The following is a 12,880-nucleotide window of genomic DNA, read 5'->3' as shown; positions in this document are numbered from 1 at the left end:
ATTGTACAAGGGAATAATTATACCTGACTTCCAATCCTCCAGGGGACTACCTTCCTCCCAGGCCAATCTGCACATCTTCCACATCCATTCTATTACTATCTCTCCCCCATGCTTCAGCATTTCACCACACACTCCATCAATGCCTGGGGCTTTCCCCAATTTGACTTTCTTCATTGCTTCCACAACTTCTATCCTACTGATTTCTTCCTATATTCTTAATTCCCTTCTTCTCCCAGCCATTCCCCAGCCACTTATACTCACATTACTTCCATTCACTATGTTCAACAATTCCCTAAAGTGTTCTCTCCATCTGCTCACTTTTTCTCCCTTCTCTACTAATAATCTACCATTTTTATCTTTCACTCCCCTGCTAACCTCACTTCCACCCTGTCTTACTCTCTTCACCTCTTTCCAGAACATTTTCTTACAGTCCCTCCACTTTACACTCAAATTCCTTCCAAATTCCTCATCCACTCTCTTCTTACTCTCTCTCACTAATCTTTTCACCTCTCTCTTCCTTTCTACATATAACTCTCTCTTCCACCTCTCAACTTCTTCCAAGCCCCTATTTCTCATCGATTCATTGTATGCTTCCTTCTTTTGTACCACAGCCTGTCTCACCTCTTCATTCCACTATGCTGTTCCCTGCACCCCCCTCCATCTTCTCTACATCCCACACACCACATCACATCTATCTACTACTATCTACCGCCAGACTCCATAATCCTGTAAGGGGTGGCCATTTGACTTTGAGTTAGTTGTTTTACGAGGAGGGACACTAACCCTCCACCAACCCACTTGTTGACACGTAGGGAGCACGTATGGTTTGGTTATATGGTTACCACCCAGTGCTGTAAATGGTTTTTTGGCTTACAGGAAACCATTAGGCTTGTCACTCAATGTAAAGCCACCTGTAAAGGAAAGAAAAGCAATAAGAACTGACAGGAAAGATGGGAGAAATCATGTGCACATATTTCTTCTGCGAATATCCTGCACACACCTTCCACATCCCCTATCTGCCCCAATTCATATTTACCCAATCGTTCCTCCACTTCTCTCTTATATTCTGCCTTTTTCTCATCCTCTTGTAACCTTTCCACTCTCCTTGCAACTACTCCTTCCTCCTGTCCTTCCCTTCTTCTATTTCTTGATCTTACTTGGATCTTGATTCTGGCCACCACCATGTAGTGGTCAGAAAGTCCACTCCCACAACCTCTATAAGCTCTTGCATCCATTACACATCTTCGCATCCTTTCGTCCACAAAAACATAATCAATCATTGCCTTCCTTTCATTCAGTTGACCACCCACCCTTCTCATCACCTGCCATGTATACCTGTGGATCATTTTGTGCCTGACGAGGGTATTGGCTATCATCAACCCCCTCCCGGCACAAATGTCCACTATCGCACTGCCATTCTCATCTATCTCAGTGGGCACACCCCACTCACCAACTATTCCATCCCCCTTCACATTACCTACTTAACCATTCATATCACCAATCAAAAACTCTCTCTCATTCCTTCCAAACATTTCCATGCACACTTCCACATTTGTCCAGAACTCTTCTTTCACCCTGCTTGCACGATCTTGCATTGGCGCATACACGCACAAAATTGCTCACATTTGTATTCCAACTTTCAATCTTTCTTGCACAATCTTTGACCCAACTGATCCATACTCTCTTATGTTCTTCTTCCATCTTATACTTACAACAATACACACTCCTTTTGTCCTTCCATTCTCACCTACTCCTGTGCATATACCCCTTCCATACTCCCATTCTCTCACACTTTCTCCTCTCCATTTAGTTTCAGTTACTCCACATACATCCGCTTTCGCACCCTCAAGCACCTGGACAATCTCTCTCTCTCTTTCACCTCATCATTCGCACCCTTTACATTCCATGTTGCGAGCCGTACCATGTCCACTGTCAGGTCCTTGGTCGTCATCTTTTGGTCAGTCCTTGTCCCGAGGCTTCTTGTTCGTCTTTTTAGTTAGCTGTTTTCCAGGGAGGGGCACTAACCCTCCGCCAACCCTTTTGGTCGCCTCATACGACAAGCAGGGATACTGGGGGAGTATTCTTGAAAAACCCCCCTCAGGAAATAATTTGAAGTGAAGAAATGGTGTTACTGTACCCAGTACTTTATCAAAAACAGCTTCAAGTGAGAATCAACTGTAAATAAAAGTGCAGTCATTATCTTAAACTTACGATGAAACAACTTTACCTGAGAATCAACCATAGATAAAAGTAGAGTACCCAAATGACCCTTACCCGAGAACGTGATGTGAAAGTCATAAGGGTTATAGATGGTAACTATCTGACTAAGTGATCGCTGGTCGCCGGTGTAGAAGGTGAGGGCCTGGGGGAATATGAACACCGGCAGCCTCCCATCCAGCCCTCTCGGTAGCATCACCACATTACCTGTAGATTAACCCTCATGTTACACTATTATGACCAAGTCATGGTATTATGATCAAGTTAGGGCAAGATTCACATGATCAAGTTAGAGCTTTTGATGTTACGACCTATGCTTATCTGGACATGAACCAAGTGGACTGCAGACTAAAGTTCCCCTATCTCTGCAGGTAACTATTCTCCTTTCCAGGCATAGGGAGTGAGTTGAGGGACATTTGAATGATCAGGACACAGAGCTGACCAATAGACGTGTTGCCGGTTTTGGGTAAACATGGCCAGTGCACTCTGCCATGTACCTAATAACTTACGGTATATGTATCTTTTAATTTAACTTATCATTTGCACTGAACAAGACGTGATAACTTTAATTCTTTGCGGCTGAAGGGAAGCAGCCGCCATGTTGGCGATGACGTCAGCATTCATATTGCAGACGACGCTCCAATCCATCACACAATACATTACCAGTAACAGAGATAATAGTTGTCGTGATATTTACCGACAAGGCCACCATAGATCTAAACTACCCCCTTCAGGTAAGTTGTGAAGGAATACTTTTCATGGTGTAAATGGATGGTACCTGTTAGGTAAATAAATTGTGGTGAAATCGACCAGAAGTAGCCTAGAGCTACACCTTTCCTGAGCGGTGCTCATCCCTCAGTGAGGTGGAAATTGTTAAATGTATGCCGTGCAGTGTCAGTTGTATGAGTTTATAATGGTATTATGCTCATGAATATTTAATATTTGACCTCTTCATTATTAGTCTTCTGAAAAAAACAGTTTCAGTGACTCTAAACTTGATTGTAAAGTACCTTCAGGGGAGTGTGACAAAATATTGGTAAGTGTTATAGATCTTATCACCATAGAGGTTCATACTCATCTAATTTTCCAAAATCCGGTCAAATTTTTGTATCTAATTTTACCTTTTAAAAAATCCGGATTCACAGCGAAAACGCGCTAAAATTAGCGGAAGTGTTTCTCCTTTGGCTCAATAACTTACCTTAGCAGACTTCTGCGTGTATAAATATTAATAACACACAAATGCATTTATTTGCACTTTAAATCAGTATCTGTGCAAATAGAAGTCTGTCAAGGCCTGTTGGCAATCTAAAGTAGAAATACCCGCTAACCTTAGCGCGTTTTCGCTCAGACTCCTGCTATTCTATTGATAGTTAAATTAAGCATACTTTTCTGACTGAATTTCAGATAATTAGGTGTGTATGAACCTATATGGTGAAGAATATAATATTTTCACAACAATAAAGACTGCATTCCAGCACTGGGAACTACCACCGAGCAAGCATCCACCACTGCTTTCGTTTATTGTTACTGGCTGGTATACAGAGGAATAATTTCCCTACTTTGCTTTTGTCAGTTAACATACACATTGGAAAGAACATTAGCAATTATTCCTCATGTCACTGGACACTCTTAGAGGTCAGAAATAAGCACAATGTATGCTGGCTAAACGTAAACAAAGCAGACTATGCTGCCTCAGTGTGAGTAGTGACGTCACGACCAATCAAACGCCGTTTCAGAGTCACGGGATTTTTCGGCTACTTTATCTATTATTTTTTCATGTTTCTGCACATTTTTTTTGGAAATAATGGTTGACAAAGTTATTTTCTGCGTATTTTTTACCCATACAAGTACAGTATCTAACTTTTAAAAAATTTTGACCGGAAACTCGTCTATTCTGGTTACAGTGTCCCTCATATGCTCAAGTTAGGCTATACTGTACTTCATATATTCAGGTTATACATCAGATGCTCAAGTTAGAGTACAAATTATACAATCAAGTAAGACAAGATATATTTTTAAGTCTATGTATACTGTAGTTCACATGCTCAAACTATGGTACGGTACACTTCATTTGTCACATGTGTTCCAAAATATCATAACTCTTTCCATATATTTTTGTATCAGTCTATCTATCTACGTATTGCCAGACACCTTAATCCCGCAGGGGGTGGCCACAAACAAATCTCCAAGTCACCCTGTCACTTGCCATTTCACTGCCCTCCTCCCAGCTCACACCCCCTTCTCTCATATACCTCTCCACTCCATCCCTACATCTCATCCTCAGCCTCCCTCTCCCTCTCCCCCACTCCACCTCACTCACATACACTCTCCTTGTTAGTCTCTCATTCTCCATTCTCTCCACATGGCCAAACCACCTCAATGATTTCTCGTAATGCTTTCTACCACATCCACACCACAATGCTCCTTCACTTTCTCATTAGTCAGTCTGTCTCTCCATGTAACTCCACATGTTCCTCTCATACCGTATAATTCATTTTCACTGCTCTCACTCTTGACTTGTGTCCTTCATACAAGATCTAAGCTTCACTTCCATATGTTAGAGCTGGTATCACAATAGTATAAAGCAGCAGAGAGGTGAAGTCAGTGAATGTACAGCGAGGCTGGATGGTGAGGAATTGGAAAATGTGAGTACATTTAAGTACGGTACTTGGGTAGTGTGATGAGTAAGGATGGAGGTTTGGAGGGTGAAGTGCTTGAAAGGGTACAGCAGGGAAGAAAGGTTGCTGGTTCTTTGAAAGCAGTGATAAGAAACAGGGAAGTGAGCATGGAAGTGAAAAAGTTACTACATGACAGTATTGTGATACCAACTCTAACGTACGGAAGTGAAGCTTGGACGTTGTTGGAAGGACACAAGTCAAGAGTGATAGCTGTGGAAATGAGTTTTTTAAGAGGAGCCTGTGGAGTCACATGGAGAGACAGGCTGACGAATAAGGATATAAAGGAGCGTTGTGGTGTTGATGTGGATGTGATAGGAAGAGTTATGAGGAACACACTGAGGTGGTTTGGCCATGTGGAGAGGATGGAGGGTGAAAGACTGACAAAGAGAGTGTATGTGAGTGAGGTGGAGGGGGAAAGAGGGAGGGGGAGGCCGAGGATGAGATGGAGAGATGGGGTGGAGAGGTATATGAGAGAGGGGGGTGTGAGTTGGGAGCAGGGGAGTGAAATGGCGGGGGACAGGGCGACTTGGAGGCGATTTGTTTGTGGCCACCCCGAACGGGATTGAGGCATCTGGCAATAGATAGATAGATAGCAGCTTTTTTACATTCATGTCCACTTCCCTATTTAACACTGCTTTCAAAGAACCAGCAATCCTTCTTCCTTGTTGCACCCTGTCAAGCACTTTATCCTCCAAACTTTCATCCTTACTCATCACACAACCCAAGTAGCTACTTGAATCCACTCAAACTTTCCATTTCCCCATCACCAAACTCACTGTACAATCATCGACTTTATTTCTCTCGAAGGCCATAACATTACTCATCCCTACATTCACCTTTAGATTCCATATCACTCTCCCAAACTTATTCACCAAGCCTTGCTGTTCCCCTTTGTCTTCAGTGAACCATACAGTACCATCTGCAAATGACAGAACAGGAATTTTCCTTTCTCATTAGGACCGTTCCAACATCCATCGCTCTATCTTGTATCTCTTTTATAACCCCATCCTTATACACATTGAACAACCATGATACATCCCTGTTTCAATCCAACATTCAGGCAGAAAAATTAATTCAGTTCACTACCCACATGCACTGCAGCCTAAGCACCCTCATACATACTACTCTTCACCGGATTCAACAGCTTCCCATTTACTGCATATCTACTTAATTTTTTCCACATTCCTTGTCTATGCACTCTGTCATATGCTTTCTCCAAATTCATGAAGGCCGAATGCAACTTCTTTCCCTTCTCTAGGAATTTTTCCACTGAAGATCTAAGGATGAATATCTGATCTACACAACCTCTTCCCTTCCTAAAACCTTCCTGTCCTGCTCCAATCAATTGTTCTGTCATTTCCCTAATTCAGTCAATAAGTATCCTACCATATACTTTTCCTATTACACTAAGACAAATGCCCCTATGATTACCACACATTTCTTTTTCCCCTTTTCCTTTGTACAGGGGAATAATTATACCCAACTTCCAATCCTCTGGGATTCTACCCTCCACCCAGGCCAATCTGCATATCTTTCATATCCATTCTACTACTATCTCTCCCTCCATGCTTCAGCATTTCACCACACACTCCATCAATTCCTAGGGCATATCACATTTTGACATTCTTCATTGCTTCCACTACTTCCATTCTACTGATCTCTTCCTCCCTTTTCACTTCCCTCCTTCTCCCAGCCAAATATACTCACACGACTTTCATTCTCTATGTTTAACAGTTCCTTAACCCCTTAACCCCTCTGTGAGGCAATTGAGAATCCGCAGACATGCCCCGGGAGGCAAAAGTTTCGGGAAATTTGACATGTCATATTTTTATGATTTATGTGTTTGGGATGATGGATAATGATGAAATATCAATAAAAATAATAAAATAAATATATTTTACCTACCCATTACTGAAATTACAGCTGATGAAGCTGATGAATGCAGTATGGGTAATCCATGAGGATGCCGCAGAAGGTAAACAAACAACTTTTTTCTATCTGGTGTTTTCACTTATAGTTTGAACAGAACATTCTTTCCTTATTAGAAAAACTTATTTCTTGCTTCTGTGTACAATTATTTTCAAAACAGAACTTGTTTCCATATTCAAAAAATTGTAATTTCAACTTCTGAACTTTACTTATGCTACCAGTAATTATAGCAGAACTTATTTCCTCTCATTCAACAAAACTTTTCTTCTTGTTCTTATAGTTTGAACAGAACATTCTTTTCTTATTAGAAAAACTTATTTCTTGCTTCTGTGTACAATTATTTTCAAAACAGAACTTGTTTCCATATTCAAAAAACTAATTTCAACTTCTGAACTTTTACCTGTGCTTCCACTAATCAGAACAGAACTTATTTCCTCTCATTCAACAAAACTTTTCTTCTTGTTATCCATTACTTCTGTTTGGCTAGAACTTTGCAAGTGTGTGGTAGTCACGCCAACACTCAAAACATAGTGCGACACCACATTCTTTACACCATGTGCTCACTCGGTTGTTCTTCCACGGCTTTCTCACAGAATGAAGGCAGACATGACATGATCGCTGTCCAGTCTTTCGGGTATGTGTTGGAGGCAGCTTTTGTAGATAGTGCCTATTGGCGAATCCCGTTGCTACAAGTCTGTCAGCAGCTAGTTCAGAGTGGCGTCCAGGACGGTCTTTGTTCAGTGTTCCATACTTGGTGAGCAGTTGTCTCACCACTTCCAGAACAAAGTGCCTCAGTGACTTCTTCTTTTGGGTTTCTGCCTTGTACATATGGTAGGCATTCAGCATTGACAAATCAACCATATGAAAAAATAACTTCTTGTACCATTTTACGGTACGTCTGATACACTCCACAGTACCTATTTGGGCATCCGACTTGTCAACAAGTCTCATATTTTTTGTGTAATCAGTTACTACGTCCGGTTTGAGGACTGGTTCTTTTGTTCTATAGTCCACTTTTCCTGATGGATTCAAGTTGCCACGATGGAAGGTGCTCAGCATACAAACCTCCCATTTATCTGTCCATCTGACACACAGCAAAGGATCACTTCTGTAGAGCTCACAGGTTCCTCGAGCACTACGTCCTCCAAACTTTGGAAGATATTTCCTGTTCTTCCGGACTGTCCCACAACTACCAGTGTTATGATCATGAAGGAAACTACACAGGGATGGGGAAGTATACCAATTATCAGTATACAAAACATGTCCCTTGTTCAGAAATGGTGCCATCAATTTTTTTAACACAGAGCCAGAAAATCCTAGGGGATCTCTTGCAGGTACCGGTACATCAATATCAGTGCCAGTGTACACTATAATGTCTAACACTATGCCAGTTAGGCAGTCACAAATAACAAAAATTTTTATTCCAAATCTGTGTCTTTTGGAGGGAATGTATTGCTTGAATATAAGTCTGCCACGGAACAGAATGAGACTTTCATCAATAACAAGTTTCTGATAGGGTGCAAAGAAGGAGCGAATACGCTCCCTTATCTTTTCAATTACTGGACGAACCTTCCAAAGGCGGTCATCAGTACTGGGATGGTTGTTGTTTGTGAAATGAATAAATCGCATGAGTAGCTGGTACCTGTCCCTGGGCATGTACTTGGGAAATATTGGGGTATGAATCAGTGGATCTCGGTTCCAGTAGTCACGAACATTTTGCTTCTTTACTTGTGGCATCAGAAGAGTGAGTGCAAGAAATGTGTACATTTCAGGTACACTGGTATCATACCAACGTTTCATTTTATTGTGTGGAGAAAAAGGATGTTTGTTCTTCATGAACTGATAATATCTATTGGTTTCTTGTACCAAATAATCAAGAATTTCACCATCAAAAAACAGGAGAAAATACTCCATTTCAGAACTGTTTTTGTCTACTCCAGCAGCCCTTGTCACTCCACTGTGAGTTGCATCAAATCTATAGCAATTTGGTATGAATCTATCACCATTTGCCCACATAAACCCAGATCCACCAGCACTACCAATACCACCAGGCCTACGGGGAGGGTCACACACCCTGGGATCATCATCATCATCATCACTTAGGTCTGAATCATCATCACTCTCGTCACTCACGGGAATAAATCCATCACTGTCACTGTCTGCCATCCCCTCACTGTCACTACCACTCTCCTGTGCCATCCCCTCACTGTCACTACCACTCTCCTGGTCATCACTATCGTACTCCAAACCTGGCGATAACTTACGTTTCACGCCAGCACTACTCACTGATACCCCTGAGGTTGACGGAGTTTGTGTATCACTGTCCGAAAATCCTTCAAATTCGGCGATGTCATGCACTTCCCTCTCTTCACCAAGTCTACTAGTCACTTCAGAGTTCTGCAAAGTGCTGTCCGGTTCTGCCATCTCATCTGAAGACTGTGCTGAGGGCGAAAAATGAAGACTTCCCTCTAACTCCACGATACGCACAATCGCGCTGCCTAACCTCTGTGCGTTGCAGACGTGAAAAAAAAATCGGTCACATGTACTGTTATTACAGCATATTTTTGAAGGATTTTAGGCATATATTTGTTTGTAGAAAATTATTTTATGATTTATGAGTCATTTTTAGGTAATTCTTTGAGCATAAAATGCGAATAAAAAAAAAAATCCACCCCAAAACCCGGTACATTTGTACCAGCAGGTTTGTTTACATATGACGTCAGAGCCCAGACCCCTCTGAGTGCAACGTGGAAGGTGGGGGGTATCAAACGATGCCACCCGTTGCCTGAGGCTCTTTTACTCAAAAGTCCCGACCCGGTATCCATCAAGAGAACCCGTCTTAAGACCCGACCCGGACTTAAAGGGTTAACCGCGGGGCGTCACTTTTGTGACGCTCGGGCGCAATGAATCATACCGCGGGGCGTCACTTTCGTGATGCTCGGGGGCAATGGATCATACCGCGGGGTGTCACTTTTGTGATTCTGTGTCATTTAGAATTCTCCCGGGCTTACAAGTGGTGGCTTGTATCATCTATCAGCACTGCCAATGTCCAACACTAGTCAGCACTCCAAATCTCATCTGTACTCCCATCCATTGTTGACAATTTAGCCATTTTTCCCCATTCCTGCCTCCCCTCCATTACCCTGTCCTCTCGCCTCCCCGGCCGCGCTGCGCTGAAGCAAATTTCCCCCGGAATTATCCACTTATTTCATCCATTGAAATAAGCCCTATGCCCTATTCTTATACAAAATAATATATGCCAAAAAGAAATAAGGTAAGTGATAGTGCTATACACCTTGATTTGGCTAATTATCACCTGACAACACCTCACGTGCACTTGTTCGCTAATTTCCCACGGAGATTTCCCCTTTGAAATATGCTGTATAATCTATTCTCATAATAAAAATATATACAGTAGAACCTCGGTCCTCGAACACAATCCGTTCTGGAAGGCTGTTCCAGGACCGAATTGGTCGAGGACCGAACTAATTTTCCCCATAAGAAATAATGTAAATCATTTTAATCCGTTCCAAGACCCCAGATGCTTACCTATTTAAGTTTCAGCACTGGTACCAGGGCTTTCCTTTACGAGGTGACTGTATATTTCTCTTGCCTTTTCACAAATTATATCCTCACTAACACTGTCTCCTGCTAACTGTTTCTCATTGATGAAGATAAGCAATAATTTTTCCACTTCTTCAATTATTTTCCGCACTACTTTCCTCTTTTCACTGCCAGTAGCCATACTGGATGAACTTGCTTTCTTTGGAGCCATTATTAGGGGCTAATACTGCACTGAATCAAGAAAAAATGTGAAGCACAGCAGGACGACCACGTTGACGAACAACAAAGGTGGACGCGTGACTGTCGGTCGGCTTGTCGCTCGGGTCCTCCGTCGGCCAGCTTCCCTTCGTTCGGCTACGTTCGGGTTGGTCGAGGTCTGATATTTTGGTCGACCTCTGGAGCAAAAATTTCTTGAATTTTTTGGTCGAGGTCCGATTTGTTCGACATGTGAGACGTTCGAGGTCGGAGGTTCCACTGTATAAGAAAGGAAGGGAGAAGCCTAAGTGACATTTACATTCACCTGGAACTACCTACTTTTTTCTGTACTTTCGAGATTTCCTACTAATCATTTTTTAGCATGTACTGCTACTGTCCACCAATAGTCAGCACTCCTAATCTCATCTGTACTCCCATCCATTGTTGACAATTTAGCCATTTTCCCCCATTCTTGATTCCCCTCCCTACCTCCCCTCCAGTACCCTCTCACCCCTCCCTACCTCACCTCCTTTACCCTTTCCTATCGCCTGCCCTGCCGCGCTTCACTAAAGAAAATCTCCCCCGGATTTTTCCACTGATTTCATCCATTGAAATAAGCCCTATACTTATACAAAATAATATATACCAAAAAGAAATAAGGTAAGTGATAGTGGTATACACCTGGAATTGGCTAATTATCATCTGACAACACCTCACATGCACTCATTCGCTAAATTCTCATGGTAATTTCCCCTTTGAATTATGCCTTGTAATCTATTTCCGTAATAAAAATATATATAAGAAAGTAAGGGAGAAGCCTACATGACATTTACATTCACCTGGAACTTCCTGTTTCTTTATGTATTGCCAAGATTTCCTACCAATAATTTCTTAGCATGTAAGTCAGCAGCTGTCAGCCCCATTGTCACTGTCAACCCTTGCCTTTTCAGATAAGCCACGCCATTCAGTTCCTTGTCCTCCTCTGCGGTAAAAGCATGTCGCACTCGCGCCCCGCCATTTCCGCCGCTTCAGCGCCCATTGCAAAGGGCCCCGTGACCTCTACCCCCAGAAAATCTCGTGTCGGAAGCAGGAAAGGACTAAGTGACTCTGCAGTGGAACATGAACTAGCCGAATTATCAATGATAATGATGAATAGTGACTATGATCCTTCGGGTGATTCGTGTGATGAGCCGGGTGAGGAAATTGTGCCAGAAACTCCTAGTAGGAGTGCTTCAGTGTCCCAAGTTATCCCAAGCTCCAAAGGAAAGGAGCCCTTAGTGCAGCAAGAGAAGGAATTTGGGAAGGCTCTCTACGTATTTTACTGACTGAAAAATTGAATTATTTCAGTGACAATATACTAATACTTCTGAAGGAAACTTATGGATAAAGACTGCAGATATATATAAGTGTTATATAATAATAGGAATATAAAGGGTGAGTGTTTGTTTGAATAATAAATGACAGAATACCAGCAGTGAACTAGCGCAAGTGGGAAGGTCATACGAGCTCGTAATTTTCATTGCTTTGACAGTGTTTTTTTTTTTTTTTGAGTATGGATTCCAAACTTCTTGATAATCATAGAATAGTGTTTCTAGTGATAATATCTGGCTGTGGTAATCATATTACGAGTTGTCAGGAAATGTAAAGTGGGGACTTCATTACCCAACTTCAGAGGTCTCCACAAGTCCTACAGTACTCGACGAAGGCTCAACAAACATCCCAGGAGAAAGCTGAAGGTATGTGCCATATGCATATGTAATTTTAATATTCTAGGACTAATTACTGATTTTTGGCAAATATTTTTTGAGAGTCTGTCGGAGCTCGAATATGCCCGCGGGATATGCAAGACAAAGCAAAACAAGCCCGCAGTTAAGGGGTTAAAGTGTTCTCTCCATCTGCTCACTTTTCCTCTCTTCTCCACTATCCATCTACCATTCTTATCTTTCACACCCCTGCTAACATCTTTATCACCCAGCCTAACTCTCTTTACCTCCTTCCAGAACATTTTCTTACATTCCCTCTACTTTACACTCAAATTCCTTCCAAATTTATCATCCATTGTCTTCTTATTCTATCTTACTAATCTTTTCACCTCTCTCTTCTTCTCTACACACAACTCTCTGCCATCTCTCAACCTCCTCCATGCCTCTGCTTCCCATCCACTCACTATGCTGTATGCTTTCTTCTTTTGCATCAGAGCTTATCTCACCTCATCATTCAATCATGCTGTTCCTTGTACCCCCTTTCATCTTCTCTTCATCCCACTCTCCACCTCACATGCTGCACAGATTTCTACT

The 12,880-nt window shown here is 42.1% G+C and overlaps 1 protein-coding gene across 2 annotated transcripts in view; it reads right to left on the bottom strand.

The window, feature by feature from the left end:
- The window catches only part of LOC145403813 (motile sperm domain-containing protein 1), a 109,412-nt gene that overhangs the window by 79,790 nt on the left and 16,742 nt on the right, over positions 1-12,880 (bottom strand). For both annotated transcript variants that reach the window (XM_080275492.1, XM_080275493.1), the window contains exon 2: positions 2,275-2,424. In XM_080275492.1, coding sequence (XP_080131618.1) covers positions 2,275-2,413 — 139 coding nt within the window. In that variant the 5' untranslated portion in view covers positions 2,414-2,424. The remainder of the gene's footprint in view (positions 1-2,274; positions 2,425-12,880) is intronic.

This window comes from Coenobita brevimanus, chromosome 61 (genome assembly GCF_032717465.1).
Source record: "Coenobita brevimanus isolate Jiangsu-jjx chromosome 61, ASM3271746v2, whole genome shotgun sequence".
Taxonomy (NCBI): Eukaryota; Metazoa; Arthropoda; class Malacostraca; order Decapoda; family Coenobitidae; genus Coenobita; species Coenobita brevimanus.
The sequence above is the reverse complement of the archived record's forward strand: the minus strand, read 5'-3'. Positions and strand labels throughout refer to the sequence as shown.